This window comes from Rhinolophus ferrumequinum, chromosome 7 (genome assembly GCF_004115265.2).
Source record: "Rhinolophus ferrumequinum isolate MPI-CBG mRhiFer1 chromosome 7, mRhiFer1_v1.p, whole genome shotgun sequence".
NCBI classification, from domain to species: domain Eukaryota; kingdom Metazoa; phylum Chordata; class Mammalia; order Chiroptera; family Rhinolophidae; genus Rhinolophus; species Rhinolophus ferrumequinum.
This window is the reverse complement of record NC_046290.1, coordinates 79,019,501-79,037,034: the sequence shown is the minus strand read 5'-3', so window position 1 is coordinate 79,037,034 and position 17,534 is coordinate 79,019,501. Positions and strand designations below refer to the sequence as shown.

The 17,534-nt window shown below is 45.5% G+C and overlaps 1 protein-coding gene across 5 annotated transcripts in view; it reads left to right on the top strand.

The window, feature by feature from the left end:
- SEMA6A (semaphorin 6A) overlaps positions 1-7,399 on the top strand; it is a 122,917-nt gene extending 115,518 nt beyond the window's left edge. For 3 of the 5 annotated variants that reach the window (XM_033110132.1, XM_033110128.1, XM_033110129.1), the window contains one exon: positions 4,735-5,930. In XM_033110132.1, the coding sequence (XP_032966023.1) occupies positions 4,735-5,930 (1,196 nt within the window). Of the gene's footprint in view, positions 1-4,734 lie in introns of all 5 variants that reach the window. The other 2 variants (XM_033110130.1, XM_033110131.1) reach the window with 2 other exon arrangements.
- Positions 7,400-17,534: the final 10,135 nt, after the last annotated feature.

The following is a 17,534-nucleotide window of genomic DNA, read 5'->3' as shown; positions in this document are numbered from 1 at the left end:
TTCCCCTCTCGGCTGTAGTGCCCGTCTGGGCACCTGCCTCCCCCCCTACCGGATCCCAGGATTTGTTCCTCCTCCACCTAACACAGCGCTTCAGTCAGTAACCGTACACTGAAGACAGCCAGAGATGCTCGGAGCCGAACCCATTACACCAGGAAAGTGATAGCAGAGACACCAGAACGTCAGCCCGAGTTAGGAGAGCATCTTTCCCGAGGTGTACTGTCCCAGAGCCTGGCGCTGGGCGCCCCACCCCACCCCCATGCAAGCTAGGCGATTGCAGAGAACCCACAAGCCGGGCTACCAGAAACCGTTCTTTAAAGAAAGAATCTGTTGTTTGAAATTTCAAAATGCAGTGACATGGTCATCACAGCAAAAATCAGAACTGTGTTGGACTTCCTCTTATTTCACAGTTTATAATTGTTCGTATTTTGAATCACACATTGCAGGGCCTAGAGGGTGGGGTTCATAATCTTTTCATTGCTTCAGCCTCTAAAGAGCTTCAAACTGCCCCTCGGAGACTTCCCTCCGGCATATGAAAACTTGCACCTCAGAAAAAAAAGAAAAATGGAGAGTCTATTCTTTCTCAGTTCTGTCAATTTCAGGCACGATTTCAGAGAAATCTCCAAGCCATTGTGTGCCTTGCTTCCTGCAATAGGAAGGTTGAAAAAATAAACCATTTAGCACCTTATGACTGGTGAGAAATAGCTGGCGGTTAATGAATCAATGCTAAGGATTTTTCAGAAACTGTTTTCATTACTAATGCCCAATTTTCAACTGTTGAGACTGAAGGCCCAGAGGTTGGTAGAAGAAGGCATATCAATACCCTAGGGGAGAGAAGCCAACTCTGATTGGTCCCTTAAAGTGGGGATACCTGAGGAGAGAGCCTACCACCCTACAAAGGTCCTCCTACTTCCCCAGGGTTTCCCTGCAGGTTCTGAAGCAATGATATTCATCCACCTCCAGCCCTGAACCCTTTGCAGGGATGCATTTATTTCAAATTATTCAATTCCACCTGAGCACTCAGTTGTTACAAATAACCCATTTACCTTCATCAGCTCTTTTAGAAGTATCCCAGAATGAGTTTCTTTTCATTTTAAAAAGAGTTTCTCTTATTATTTTAAACAAATATTGAGCACCTTTATAGATTTCTTTTCTCTAATGGATGCTAGCTAGTATGATTATATTCTGTGACTATAGATATAACTTGTTTCTGTAACTTCAGAAGCGAGATTAGTCACTCCAAAGAAGACCCACCAAGTTTAGAAGTCCATTTAAAAATGTCTCTTCATTGCATTGCAAACCCATTTATTTAACAGTCATTTAGTAGGTGCCCAACTAAGAGCCCTGGGGATGGTGAGGGTGATAAATACATATACAGTCCCTGTCCTCAAAGAGCTGATTGCACGATTATCACTTCACTAGGAGTCTAACTGTAATTGCAGTATTTTGCTCAACATTTCCTACTTTTGTTTTACTTAATTAAAAATTCAAGACTTAGAGGCAGTTCCTGCAACACGTACAGGTTTTCTGATGTTGCCTCAACATATCATCCTTTGGCAACATTTGGACAGCATGAGGTTTGGAGCTGGGAAGACCAGGCCTGTCCCTCTCCACTCGGGAGACCCACAGCAAATGGAATCAACAGGAGCAGCTGTGACTGTCACTCTTAGCCGTTGGGGAGCTACTCACCGAGCACCACTTCTCTTTTGTGGCTTCTTGTGACCTTTAGATTTGTCCAGTAAAGTACAGCACCAAAGCTCTTTCTTCTTCATTATTTCATTTGATTCTTGTAACAACCCAATAACGTGTTAACCCCACAGTACAGGTGTAAAAACTGAGGCCCAGAGATGATAAGTCACTCAGCAAGAGGTCACAGGCAGTAAGCGGGAGCCTAAGACTCAGGCGTCAGGAGCCCCCTCGTGCGGCTGGCACCACCCTGGCCTCTCTGATACATCTGGTGTCCAATCCTTCGCAGTGACCAATGTCCACAGAGATGATTTAATCATTTCCATGAATGTCCCCTTGCTTTTTTTTCATCATATAAGCAGAAAGCGCTAAGTTTACAAGGCATTTTCCAAAAATAACTTTTAATTTCTTGACTGTGCTTTCAACTTAATCTATGATGTTTCTAAATTGGACATGTAGTTTCTGGATTTGTACAAGCAGAAGAGGGAAGCCACCTGCTTCATTTTCATGGTAGATATCTCAAAGCTGAAGAGGAAGGAAAGGTTTTAAAGGGCATTATTTACATAACAGAATGGGGAGGCTGTCTGTGACACCATTTTTCTCAAAGGTCAGACCCTGCTTGATTTGTTAACCGAAAACCTGAACTCAAATTCCATCCACTAGTTTTTCCCAGTGAAAGAGCAAGTGGTTTCCATGAGTCCAAGATAGGCAAGGACCTTCAGACATGAAAGAATGGAAGCTAAAAACAAAGCAGCGATGGATAAACTTGATAGTTTTGCAGTTTTCCCAGTTAAATAATGGATGAAACAAATGGACTGCTCTAGCCTTATTCTTTCCATGTTTCTTCTTAAGCTGAGAGAGCAATTTAAACTGTAAAATGCCAAAGCCAACTGGAGACAGCTACCTATTATATCTGTTCATTTATTGGGAAGATACAGCCCCATAAATATGGTTGCCTGGAAAAGGGATGCATGAAATAACCATTGCGATGAAAAAATGTACCTAGTACCCCCATCAGTGGTCTCTACCCCACTGATATCACCAAATCAAGGAGGGAAATGAAACCCATTTTATTCACAGGTGTACATTTTTGTGCTATTATATGTAGTAAGGATGGTCACCAGAACCCCATATACAACCAAAATTGAAAGGAAAGCAGTGCTATTTTAGCATTACTAAACGGAAATGCAAATTTAAGGAACAAATTTTCATTAGCACAGTTCCCTGGTGACTTAGGCATTACAACATATTTGAACACAAAGTCAACCCACTGTTTGGGGAGTTCCACAGCATAAAAGGTGTGAGTTATAGCTGAATTTCCTGCAGGCTTTTTGCTTCTGTTTCTACCCCTTGAAAGTTCATGAAGACAAATCTAGAAATATTTGAAAACTGTCACATTTGGAAATTATTCAATGTCTTACCATCTTACATACACTTTCCCTGGGGTGAAGTGCCTCGCCTGCCCTTCATTACCAAGGGCATTTGTTTAATCAACAAATCTTTGTTTCACAAGAGATATTTGCTGCTTCTATTTATTCGCCACCTGAAGTCACAATCTTTTGTCACAGGACAATAATTTCCACAGTGACAAACTGGGATGTCACAATTGAGGGGAGGAGGACAGTTTAGAAAGAAAAAAAGAGAATGCTATCTTCAGGCTAAGGTTTCCTAGTTTTAAAACCGTCACTTTAGTAAACAAAATATTTTAGCACGAAAACTCCCGATAAAGCTGCACTGCTTCGAGGTCTCAACTGTAACACACAGAGCATTTCAGCAGAAGTTTAACAGCTACATGTTGTGGGTTTGGGAAGGGGTAGAGATTTTTATTTCATTTCATTCTAATTCTGTGCCACTGATATCTGCCAGGAAAATACATTAAACATTCCAGAAAGAGTTGATTTAGTAGATGAACAATGTCTCCTGAGACGTGAAAAGTTACATTTTCTGTCTTACTATCAGTTTCCATAATAGGAACAATGTTTACATTTCCTTAGCCCTTGTAGTGCCTCTAATGTATTCATGTTCTTTCACTCTCCAGGGGCAGGAATTGAACTCTTTTAGATTTTATTTTTTTAGCTACCACATCAAGCACTTAAGATCTGACAAATGTGATGTGTATTCTCACATGGTATTAAAAAATAGGAGCTTCAGTGTTTGCATTTGATTAGTCTCTCAGCTTGGTGGCTGATTAAGCAGGAACAGGGACAGCAACTTTCTTCAGAAACACCCCACCTTGGTTAATGTAGTGTAAGATTATTGACAGGTGTAGTCATATAATTTTCATTAAATTGAAGAGATTAGCTCTGCTGAAGAATTTCACCGTGACAGCAAACTCTAGTTGTAATAATGAGACCTAACACTTCTCAAATTCACTTCAGGGCCGCAAATGGTCCTCTTTTCTAAGTATTCTTTCAGTATAAGTAAGGGAAGGGCTTCATTCAAATATTCAGTATATTTACCTGAAATTGGCTGTGCGTGCTTTTTGTTTTGTTTTGTTTTTGGAGGGGTGATGCAAAATCAGCGTGAACTTTTGTAATCTGAGCTTTAGCTATTTTCTTTCAATGACACACACTGTCTTTCCTCCAGTTGCCCAAGGAAGCCATCAGAAAAGACCCTGGAAGCCTGAAGTATTGTGCAATTTGTTCATTTAACGTGCATAAAATCGTTGCCGTTCTCCCTGACTCAAACTATCTCAGTTATCTCAATTTTATAAGAGGAAGATTGAAACACCAAGGAGAGGGAAAGAGGCATAAAATTTGGAAATGCAAAACTGCCATATTCCACGGAGTGCAGCTGAGTAGAAAGAGCAAGTACTTGAAAGGGAGAAGCACTTTTTAAGAACACAAAGAAGGCAACAGAGTCTATTTACATACTTTGGGGGGGCGGTTTGGGGAGGATTAATTAGTTTGGCAAGATGAGCCTTGATGACAAGTTATGCAGAGGTGCTATCGTCACTTATTACTGTTATTAATTAACAGGGTGAACGCCAAACAAAAATAAGCCTCGCGGTGTCCTTTCATTTCTTAACACCATATGTGATGTCTATTGCAGGAGTGATTCGCGAAAGTTACCTCAAAGGCCATGACCAGCTCGTTCCTGTCACCCTCTTGGCCATCGCGGTCATTCTGGCCTTTGTCATGGGGGCCGTCTTCTCCGGCATCATCGTGTACTGCGTCTGCGATCACCGGCGCAAAGACGTGTCCGCGGTGCAGCGCAAGGAGAAGGAGCTCACCCACTCGCGCCGCGGCTCCATGAGCAGTGTCACCAAGCTCAGCGGCCTCTTCGGTGACACCCAGTCCAAAGACCCCAAGCCAGAGGCCATCCTCACACCACTCATGCACAACGGCAAGCTCGCCACTCCCAGCAACACGGCCAAGATGCTCATTAAGGCCGACCAGCACCACCTGGACCTGGCAGCCTTGCCCACCCCAGAATCCACGCCAACGCTGCAGCAGAAGCGGAAGCCCAGCCGCGGCAGCCGCGAGTGGGAAAGGAACCAGAACCTCATCAACGCCTGCACGAAGGACATGCCCCCCATGGGCTCCGCGGTGATTCCCACGGACCTGCCCCTGCGGGCCTCCCCCAGCCACATCCCCAGCGTGGTGGTCCTGCCCATCACGCAGCAGGGCTACCAGCACGAGTACGTGGACCAGCCCAAAATGAGCGAGGTGGCCCAGATGGCGCTGGAGGACCAGGCAGCCACCCTGGAGTATAAGACCATCAAGGAACATCTCAGCAAGAGTCCCAACCATGGGGTGAACATGGTGGAGAACCTGGACGGCCTGCCGCCCAAAGTCCCGCAGCGGGAGGCCTCCCTGGGCCCCCCGGGAGCCTCCCTGTCTCAGAGCGGCCTCAGCAAGCGGCTGGAAATGCACCACTCCTCCTCCTATGGGCTTGACTATAAGAGGAGCTACCCCACGAACTCGCTCACGAGAAGCCACCAGGCCACCACTCTCAAAAGAAACAATACTAACTCCTCCAATTCCTCCCACCTCTCCAGAAACCAGAGCTTTGGCCGGGGAGACAACCCGCCGCCCGCCCCGCAGAGGGTGGACTCCATCCAGGTGCACAGCTCCCAGCCGTCGGGCCAGGCCGTAACTGTCTCGAGGCAGCCGAGCCTCAACACCTACAACTCACTGACCAGGTCGGGGCTGAAGCGCACGCCCTCGCTAAAGCCGGACGTACCCCCCAAACCTACCTTCGCCCCCCTTTCCACATCCATGAAGCCCAATGATGCGTGTACATAATCCCAGGGGGAGGGGTCAGGTGTCGAACCAGCAGGAAAGGCGAGGCGCCCGCTCCGCTCCGCACGGTTCTCGGCGGCCTGAGCACCCACCAGACCAAGATGGCCGCGGCAGAGCCGAGGACGCCGCGTCCTCCTCTGGACCCCGGGCTACTCCCGAAAAGTGGGCCACGTGGTTTGGTGAAGGTTTGCGACGCGGGACTCACCTCCATTCTCTTCCTTCACTCTTCCCCCCCACACCCTGCAACAGGTCGGACTCACGAAAGACTGAAATGATCACAAATATGAGCCAAAAGCACATAGCCACTCACCCCTGACACACACACGCACACACACGTGCGCATATGCGCGCGGACGCCCATGCGCGCACTCACACACAGACACGCACGTGCGCATGCGTGCGCGGACGCCCATGCGCGCACTCACACACAGACACGCACGTGCGCATGCGTGCGCGGACGCCCATGCGCGCACTCACACACACACATACAGAGGTGAACAGCAACTGCAGCTTTTTGTCCGTTACTGCACGGGGCTCTGCCAAACGGGGCTAGCGTTCCCCCTTGCGAAACACAAATACGTTTTTAAAAATCATGAAAGTTAAAATGACAAAAAATAAAGAATCCATTGATAATTCTAACTCAGACTTTAACAATGGCAGAAGTTTACTATGCGCAGATACTGTGAAATGCCCACCAGTGTTACAGCTTTCTGTTATAGCAGATTAATGCCATGTTGGGCGACTATGTCATAGATTTCTGCTCCTCTCTTTTAATGAAATAACGTGACCGTTAACGCAAGTAACTTTATTTATTGTTCACCTTTTTTTTCCTTAAGGAAAGGACTCTTCCACATATTGCCCTATGAACAGCTCTTCATAAAGCCCCTTGAACTTAAACTATTTAACGTGAAATCCATTAACTGGAATAATTAAGTTTCTTTATTTTTACAATAAATTCACTGAGTAAATAAGTTGGAGCTGGAATTCTGACCTTTGTGTTTGGACTGTCTGATCTCAAGCTAAAAGGAAAAAGAGGGGTATATTTATTTAAATCTACCAGTCAATTTGCTGGTGAGGTCTCTGTTCTATGACACGCAAAAAATTAGTTAGAAGTCCTTCCAGATCCTAACTTCTAAAGCAACCAGGAGAGGAACTTTTAGAATGGCACATCCATGCCCCATTGCTGCCAACACGGCTTTGTCAGTGGTTCCTACTTTCTGTGAAGACACCAGCTTGTGATATGCCATCTCATTTCACCTTGCATGTGAGACAGCAAACAAAATCCACAAACGGTGTGAACTAATTAATACGCTGGCTGCTATCTTGCATAAATTAATGGTTTGATCACACGGGTTTTTCGTGGGGTTACATCTGTGAATAGCCTATTTTCCACGTGTAAATTTGTGCCTTACACCCTGAGTTGTGTACACTTGTAAACTGTCGTTATGATAAACCTTTTCCCCCTTTTGAAATACAGATATTTATTTAATCCTCCCTCCCCCGCACTCTCACTCCAGTCCTCTGGAAGATTAGCGTCCAGCAGATGGAAGACGAATGCAGTGGTGATGCTTATAATCTCAAAGCCTGGGAAAGCTGGGCACACGACACCCTCCAACTCACACTTCCTTCTAGTGCCAACTCCACCCTTTGGCCATGCTGCCAAGCATGGACCCCAGTGTTGTGGGTGGCAAATCCCCTTTCTCCCTCCAGAGCTCCCTGTTTCCCTTAGATTCTCAGATCATTTCAACATGGTGATATCTTTAACCAGTAGAAAAAGGATTAAAGTCTCAGTCCTCATTTCTGCCATGTCCACTGGCTGGAGAACACTGTGTGTGGTTGGGCAGGCACCTGGGAGGAGTTTCCAAGCAGTGTGCTTAGTGCACAGGAGCAATGCACACAAAGAAATGACATGGAAATAGATGCAGGCAGGCTGGTCCCTGCTGTGATTAATGAGTAACTCTAAGTACAAGGCCAATCACAATGGATGCTGCAAAAACCTTGACTGGGGCAAAAGATTTTTAATTTTTTTTAAATTTCTTTATCCTTTTGTTGTTATGCTTTGTAGGGGGGTGGGATGGGATGTGTTTTTCCCCTTGGTTTTCATTAGCTGAAGCACACAGAAGGGACTTTTGTTTACTCGATCATGAACAAAGGAATTGTCAACGTACTGTAAGCCATGCGCATTTTGGTTATTGTTTTTAAATGGTTAAACATTTGGTGGTCTCTTTGTCTCTTTATTTCCAGTTTGATCTGGGTTTAGTTTTGTCTTTTAAAAAAACTTTCAAAAAAAGACAATATGGGACAATTTTGAGCTGGCCGGTGAAAGTGCGGTGCCTCCATCCACAATCAGTGAGACTTGGGTCTGTAGCAAGGTCGCGTGCAGTTTTTTGTTCCAAACATCCCTTGCTGTTTTGCTGTTGTTCCGGGTAGGTTTTGTTGATTTTGTGTTGTGCTTTTGTTTGGTTTTGTTAGGGGAATCAATGTTTGCATCCTGTGAACTCTACCCTGAAACCATGAAATCTTTCTAGAAATCAAGGTATTGTTTTTTTGCCTTGAATTTTCTTTAGAAATGCAGGACTTAGGAAGGTGATGGGTATATATTACCCCGCTACCTTCTCCCCAAATCTTGACTCAAGAGTATTGACAGTGCAGCGCCTACTCTCATCCCACGTGGGCATCATTGCCTCAGCTGTGTTACAGAGACCTGTGTCAAAATTCCATTCCACATCTTTACATCCCACAACCCATTATTTGTGGTGTTAACACTAAAATTCCCACATGTGTTGAGCTGGTCTTCTGCATTTAAGTATTTTTTTTCATCTTTTCTTTTTATCCCCACTGCGTGTGGGGGGGAGGGTCCATAAACCTAAGTGTGCCTTTGCTTTCCACCCTTGCTAGACACTGGTAGATGCAACAAACTCAGATTTATATTTGTTGTAAAGTTGTAAAAATATTGTGATGTCACCAATTTTCCTTCCATCTCCACACCCCCTAACATCTGATTCACAACTTAATGTATGCTGTAAAAAAGAAAAGAAAAAAGGGGAAAAAGACAAAAAAAAAAAAGGAAAAGGTTCTTTATTACTTAAAAGTAATAAAACAAGACTGTTCATTATCTTTTGTGTCTTGAATGATTTTATTTCTCTCTCAATTTTTCCCTTCTTAGCCTTCACCCTTTTTGGGTAGGATTCTACTATTTCCTCCATGTCTATTTGGCTTCCAAACCATAACTAACAATGTAGTTAGACCCATTTGTTGGCAGTACCCACAGCCTGCCCCCCACCCCCACCCCCCAAATTATTGTTGTGTTTTCTCTGCCTGCACCCAGCCTGGCTGGAGCACAATTGTACAGAAGCCACCGGTAATTAAAAGGCAGAGCACGCATTGACTCCCTCGATTCATTTTATGCATTTTCTTTTTATGGGCTTGTTCATCATCAAACATTTATGGTAGGCTTGATAGTTTAAGAGATCAAGGCTAGGATTTTAGTATGTAGGGTCCACTAAAAATAGATCCTTGCACAGATGTGACTTGAGCCTTTTTACATATTAATAAGGTAGAGTGTGCTGGATTCCACTCCTTGTTAGCATTTCATCTCTTGTAACTCAGAAGACACTGTTGGAGGTAAATTGGGATGCAGCTCTTGATTTTTCAATAGCGTTACGAAATGCCTAGATCAGGTTTTCCCCTCTGGGATATTTTTAGAACAGTTATTTAAATAAGTCCTCAGCTATAATAGTTTACTTTTGATCCTCTGAAATATTTTTTTAAGTGCTTTAGATCAGTTTGCGTGTGGAAAGCTTTCAGATTGGCCCTCGGTTCACACCTGTAGTAATCCAGTCACCTATGGTGAAGTCATTTCCAATTGTGTTTCTTGAATCCACCCATAAGGCCAGGTACTATCCGGCACAAAATTGTCTATAGTTTCTTCTTCCTCTTGTATAAGGAAAAATGGACACGCCTCTGTAATTGCCACTAGGAGGGAGGAACAAGGCTGAGGAAGAGGTCCAGAGGTTTGGGGTGCAAAGCTGCATTTGAGGTGGATCTTACAGAATGAGTTCTCTGGACAGCTATCCCAGACAGAAGGGATAACATGCAAAAGTGCCAAGTGTGCTGTGTTTGGGAAACGAGGCCTAGCGGGCCTTGAGCAGGGTCTGTGAGAGCCTGGGGAGCCAGGCTGGAAAACGGGGCTGGGGCCAGCCCAGGAGGAGGGGCCTGGTTACTCTGTGCTAGGATTTTAGCTGACAGGCAGCAGAGCACCTTTGAAGCACATGAAGCAGCAAACACACGTGTGGTACCTGGCAGTAATGTGGAAAATGGATTGGTCCAGGGAGAGGCTGCGGGCCGCTGGGCAATGTGCCAAATGGCCTGCCAGGTTGGTAGGAGCAACACAAGAGAAAACTCCACATCCAATTTCATATTCCTTAGGAAACAGAACTGAATCAGCTCTGTGATCATTCCCTCACCAGACAGAAGAGCTTCTTATGTGACTGACGGGTCTGACCCTTTCATTGAAAAAAATGGGGAAGCTGAGGTCCACTGGGTGAAAGGATGTACCCATAATCCCAAAGCTGGTGGTAGAGCAGCTCTTCTGAAAAATTCATTGTCTCTTACCCTCCCCGCCACCCACTCCATTCAATCTCCTCATTAGAGCAATACTAGCTGGGAAGCCCTGACACCCCCTCGGCCCAGACAGCTTCTCCATCTCACTCAATCCTTTCCCACAGGAAGCCATTCGTACATGCCTCACCCCCAGCTGGTCATCCCAAATTCCTTCATCTGGGCCTGGAGCTCCCATCACACTGGTTTGAAGCAGACTGTCCCTGCGTGTTACATGATACTTGGTAGGGTGGCTTTTGCTGCAGTCAGCTTTGTTCCGGTCTGGTGGAGACGTGACAGGCTGAACAGGTGCAGCCTATATTTTTGCTGGGGACCCATGGATGTCTCTGCTCAGGCTCCAGAAGTGCCTCAGACGACCCAGCTTTTTAATTGTTGTATTTGCTTACTCGTTCGCTTGTTCCAGCGGTGGCGGTTTCTACAGGGTGTTTTTAAACTGCTGGGCTTAAGGGGTGTCTGGCCCAATCCAGCCAGCAGGCCAGGTGTTTCACGGGCCAGAGCAGGCATCTTAGACCTGTCTGCCTTCCTTAAATGCTTTGTCGTAAACACAAACTGGTCTCATTGTTCAGCCTTGTTAGCCGGCAGAAACCAGACAAGATGCCCCAGAAGCATGGTGCCTAGGTTTGACTGCCTGAACAAAAGCCCTTTCAAACAAGGTCATTCAGCAAGTGAAATAAGTGTCAGAAAGGCACCTACAATTTCAGACACTGGTACATTTTTACGTGAGGGAAAGGGGTGAGGGGAATTACAAAGAACGCTTTAGTAACAGAATAACATGATTAAGAGCATAATCCTTATCCTGGCTGAGCACCGTGACAGCTGGGTGCTTGGACTCAGTAAACCTTAGAAACCCACATCTCACGCTTATCTTCAAACCAGGGGATGACGTGTCTCTTACACAGAATTGGCAAGGAAGGGCTCACATGTATTGATCGGACTGCCAGACAGATGGCGATCTTTAATATTCCATTTAGAGTATTGTGTATCCTTAGCTCTAACCCCCTGGGATGCCTGGAGGTGGAGGGCGGTTGACCTCAACAGCGGGTGAGGCCTGAACGGATGTGCATTAAATGTTGACTAGGCAGAAAAGGGTGCAGATGCCCCTCTAGCAAATGGAAATGAAATTGGAGCAACTCATGAGAGGCAGCTGAGTAGCGGGGCCTTCTCACCCCCTTCTGCAAACACATCCACACACACATGTGCACACAAATGCTACCAGGAGGCTTTGTCCTTTGGGTACCTATTACCAAAGCTGTCACACAGCACAGAACCCCTGTGTGCAGAAGGTAGGCCCTTTGGCAGGCTTTTCACCCCCTTTCCATTAAACCATGGGTTCTATCTCAGCGATTTCTGGTCAGAAGTGAACTATCAGAAACTCGTCTGAGGAATGGGAACCAAGACCTTTGCGGAGCAGCCTGGACACAGGTCCCTTATAGCTCACTGACGCTGACTGAGGTGGCTAGCAACTTTTTTATCCTTCCTCATCACCTTCAGATAGAAGACTCCCTTCAGGGTCATTTTCATCATCCCCAGACCAAGTCATGGGTCCTGCTAATTGGCTGCAATAATGGTCCAAATAAGGCCATGCTAATGAAGAGGAGAGGCAGGTAATCAGGAAGTCAGAAGCATTTTTCATTGCTGATTTTCAGAAAGAAAAACAAAAAACAAAAAACAGATGTACGAGACATTGAACATACCAAATGCCAGGAAACCAACACAAGACACTCAGGCAGGATTCCCAGGGGTTTCCTAGGATTAGGAAGATAATGAAAACTCTGAGCGCCAAAAGCTTTCCTTTTTTCCTGTTCACTACGACAATCACCCCTACCATGTTACAGGGTGGTAAGAAAGTGAGCAAACTTAGCATCAGTTGCCTGCTGTGGATGCTGAACATTTTGCACACCTAGTCCATGTCAGGGAAACGAAAAGTGGAGTGGTACCACTCACTCAAGAGGGGCAGGGCTTCCAATTGTCAAAATAACAGTGACAATTAACATTAGTGACATTTTACAGTTTGCAGACATAATCTTGTCCATAATTTTGATAGCTCCTCATAACAGTCAGTGAGGTGGGCAAGCACATAGATGACTAGCCTTATTTTATAGACACTGGAGTTTGGAGACGAGGGATCTAGTGGAGCACGTATCAACATGAAAATGTAGCAATGTCTCAGAACCCTGTGTGTTGACATCATTCCCTCAGCTCCCTCAGGGATACGTCGGGTTACACAATTACTCTCCTTCACCAAAGGGGAAAAGCCTCCCACAGCATTTCCCAGGAGAGGCGGTTACAACAATAAAGTCCCCAAAATAAAGGCTAGGCACACACATTCTATTTTAAGGGCATTGTGCTCTAATATTTTTCCATCATTAAAGAACACATCTCTTCCTTCCTGCGTCTGCAAAGTCCCGATGCCAGCAGTGTTATCAGGAACTGTCAACAAAGCAGGAAAAGAGAGCTGATGCCAAATTCACTGACCTCCCTGCTCAAGGCGCACCCTGCCATTTCAGGGGCAGTGTGACACCAACTACCTCAATGGAAGAAAAGGGATGAAACGCCCGGCTTTTATAGCTTCTCTATCCCACTCAAGTCACACAGATCACAAGAGAAGTTTAAGAAGCCTAAGAGAACCCAGGATTAATTGGCAACAGAGAAGAAGAAATGCCCTTTGCCTAGAAGGGTGAAGAATTTGCCCACCTTTCCCCTCATAGAAGACTAAGGTAAAGTAAGTGTGAAAGGGGGAGCTAAGAAATACCACTTTTGTCTTTTCGTGTTAGCTGCATTAGCCACGTGGGCTCTGTGGGTACCAACGAAACAATTTGACTTCATCCCTAATGTCAATGGTGGGATGATTTGGTTGCGTGTCTACAAAAATCTCTAGAAAGGAGACAGACAGTAGAGATCTACGTGGGTACCCGTTTTCCTCTTGCACATCACTGCACGCTCCATGTTGTCACTTCCTCAGACTGGCCCTCCTGGGGTCAGTAAGGTACTTGGGTGACAGCACGTGGTACAGAGGCAGGCCTGTCTTCTCTGCCGTGGGCTCCTGGCCTCCCTCTTGCCCTGGAGCAGCACAGCTGGCCAGTGACCAAGCAGAGCTCACAGCACTCTGAGGAAGCCAGTATCTTCCTCTTGCTGCCTTGACATATAACCTCGGATACATTTCACTCAGGGGGAGAGAAAAAGAACTGCTCTGTTTAGAACCCTACTGTTCTCTTTATGTTTGGTTGGTTGCTGTTGTTTTTGTCTGCTTGCTTATTTGTTTGTTTGCCTACGGAAGCCCTATTCCCAGTCCACAAAGCTTTTCTCAGTACACAAATATGCTTTTTAGTAAAGATGGAGGGTTGGTTGCCACCAGCAACTTTGGTAACTCTAGTTATATGTGTGTGTGTGTGTGTGTGTGTGTGTGTGTGTGTGTGTGTATTTGCAACGATTGTGCACAGCTATTTACTTGTATACTCAATAAAGGTAACAACATTTGGAACTATTTACCTAATCTAAAGGGTCAGAGTCAATACCGATTAATTTGAAAAGGGAGTTTTCTATTCTACAATGTGCATTCCAAGAGGATACCAAATGCTATAGTGTTCTGAAGATCTGCCTCTTCCATGCCTGGGGAAAGGACACTTTTTTTTTTTTTAATGAAACAAAATTGTTGAAGTTTGACATAGGTGTTGGCTGATTTGAATACTCATTGATGTTTAATTTTATTTAAGAACCAAAGATTTATCCCTTTCTGTTTCCAGGGTGAAGAGAAGGCCTAGGATCACATTTCTGGCTTGGGGAGTAAAGATAATGTGTTAGACTTATATGTATGAATAGAAACAGGTAAATAGTCATATTTCCTTCTGACTTTATAATTTAAACAGTGTAAGTCAGTAGGGAAGGGCTGTAATTGGAGCCAAAGTAAGTGAGGTGAAAATTACTAGGTGTTGGAGCATCTGCATTTCATTTTAATTAGGTGACTATAATGGCAAGATCAAAAACTTTTTCTTGTCACTCAATCTGTTGAGCTCTCTAATCGAGACACCAAAGGGCTTGTTTTGTCCTCCGAAAAAAGTGACCCCAAAAGATCCTCTCTAATTACCTGACCAGAGCAGCAGACAGGCCTGGGCCCAGGGACAGAGCAGGGCTCAGTCAGGATGGTGTCATGAGTGAGGTATTCCAAGACCAGCCCCACAGAGAGGCTCTTAGGGAACGTCATCCCTGATTTGGCAATTTGGAGTTTTTGCCTCTCACAAGGCAAAACAGTTTAGAAGGAAGCATGTCACATTGTGAGTCTGTCAGATCGGGTTCTAGTCCGAGCTGGCCTCATGGTTTGTGGGGCAGTCATTCAAACTCTTGGCACCTCCTTGCCCCCATCTGCAAAACAGACTTAATGCTGGCTGCCCTGCCTACCTCCCAGGAGCCTGTTCCCGTCAGACAAGGTGAGTGGTAACTGGTGCTTGCAAAACTCAAAATCCCACCGAGTCCTTCTTCTTCAACGTGGCATTCAAAATGAGGTTCCAGTCCTCTAAACCTTCAAATTAAATAAATGACTTTGAGGACTCATCCTGCTGAAATGAAAAATCTCTTTTTTTCTCTTCCCTAACTACTTCTTATCTGCCAACCAAAGCAGTCAGCGGGCCTAGTCAAACAAAAGCCTTTGGCGCGATAAGAGTGCTGGCTGCTTTTCCCTGGGGAGGCCGTCTTGGCCATACATACCATGCCTGCACGGAGGCCAGGAAGTCGGCGGGGGGGCTCTAAACACTTCAGCACTGTCCTCCTCCCCACTCCCAGGTGCTGGTCTGACAACGGGTCATGCCCTCTAGGAATTCTACCGTCCACCCTTCCACCTCAGGCTCTTCCTGTCTTGCTTGGCCCTAACCACGGCCTCTGGGAAGGGCTCTGACATCCATAATAGGCCTAAGCACGGCCGGCAAGGAACACAGCTGTAAGTCTGTCCTCACCTTTGTCCCTGAGGCTCCCGCTTACGGGCAGTAGTACCTAGTGCCCAGTGGCCTTGGCTCGCCTGTCTGCTTTGGTGATGTGCTCTTGGAGCCAATACACTCGCAGCCATTTGCTCTGAGCACACCTGCACTGCTGCCCATCCCAGGCCCAGCGCATGTCCAGTCTCAGCTACAGCGGGCCTGGAGGGAAGTACTGCTCACTCAGTCCCAAGCCTGTCCCTATCTCCTGTCCCAAGAGTTTCTGACATTTCTTTCAAGAGAAAAACGACTTATTACAAGTGTAAAGCATTATACCAAACAATGCGAGAGTCATTATATAGCTCACGGTGCTAAAAGATCTAGTTCAACTCCCTCCTTTTGGAGAAGAATAAATCAAGGCATGACAGCTTGCTCAATTAACACGTTGCTAGTTCATGGCAGAGCTAGGGGCAAGGAGCAGGTGATCCAATTCCTAACTCATTACATACCTTACTCTACGAAATATGAGGTCAGACAATTAAGTTCGTGAACTCATCCTAGAGAAAGTGCTACATATCTCGTTGCTGAATATCACTATGTTTACCTTCGAAGTACTCCCCTTGGGAAGCTATGCACTGACGCCAGTGCCTAGTCCACTCTTCAAAGCAATTTTGGAACTCCTTTTCTGGAATGGCCATCAGAGCTGTCGTCGTATTACCATTGATGTCCTGAATGTCATCAAAATGTCTTCCTGTCAATATTTCCTTTACCTTTGGGTAAAGAAAGAAGTCATTGGGGGCCAGATCAGGTGAGTAGGGAGGGTGTTCCAATACAGTTATTTGTTTATTGGTTAAAAACTCCTTCACAGACAGTGCCATGTGAGGTGATGCATTGTCACGATGCAGGAGCCATGAATTGTTGGCGAAAAGTTCAGGTCGTCTAACTTTTTCACGCAGCATTTTCAGCACTTCCAAATAGTAAACTCAGTTAACTGTTTGTCCAGTTGGTACAAATTCATAATGAATAGTCCCTCTAATGTCAAAAAAGCCTAGCAACATCGTTGTAACAAGTTCATGAACTTAATTGTCAGACCTCGTACAGACCTAACTTCTGAAAACAAGTAACGCCAGCCAGAGCAGCTGAAAATAGAAATTTTATTTCACTCTCGTATAATAGCCCAAAACACGTGATCCAAGATTGGCTGGGCAGCTCTGCCATCCGTCTTTGGATACAAGAAGCTTTTCTGATTGCGCCAATTTCGCAGTCAACAGGAAGAGTAAAGGAGGGAGTGGGTAGAGCCTACCCAGCCATTTTTAAGGGCTAATCCCAGGAGTTCCACAGAACACTTCAGCTCAAATACCAGGGGCAGGAGCATCCTCACAGGGCCATGTCAGGCAGCAAGGGAGGCTGGGAAATGTGGACTTTAGTGCCTTGTACTCTGTAAACCTCAGGAGCGTGCTACTGCTTTACAAAAAAGAAGAGGGAATGGATACGGCAGGAAACCAGCAGTCTTCCCCATATAAACATTTAAATCTGATTACACAGTGAATATATATGTATATGTACATGCATATATACACACTTTACAACAATAAAATGTGATCATCCACTGAACATGCTACATCAGCACCTGCTTTGGGCACCCTGCTTCCTCCACCAAGCTTTCCCTGAGCTCCCAGGCAGGCTGTGATCTCCTTTCCTCCCACGGTTTCTACTATGTACCACAACATGTGGAGAGATCTGCTTCTCCATTAGACTGTAAACCTATCAAGGGCCGGAACTGTACAACTTTTTCACCTTTGTAAGTCCAGTCTACACTGAGCCTGATAAATTGTTAAGTGCACAATGAATCATTTGCTAAACTAAGTTGTCATCAGGCATAAGTTAGTAAAGGTTGATTCTTCACACACATCCCCACAGAAACAAAACTACTGCTAGTAGTTGCCACAGTTGTCAGAGTAGCTGTAGCTTTGCTCACTGGCTCACCAGGTGCCAGGCACTGGGCTATGTGTTTCCTAGGCATGTGTTTCCTTGGCTTTAGCTCATTTCTTAGGCATTACCTCCTAAGACTCCTTCCTACCCT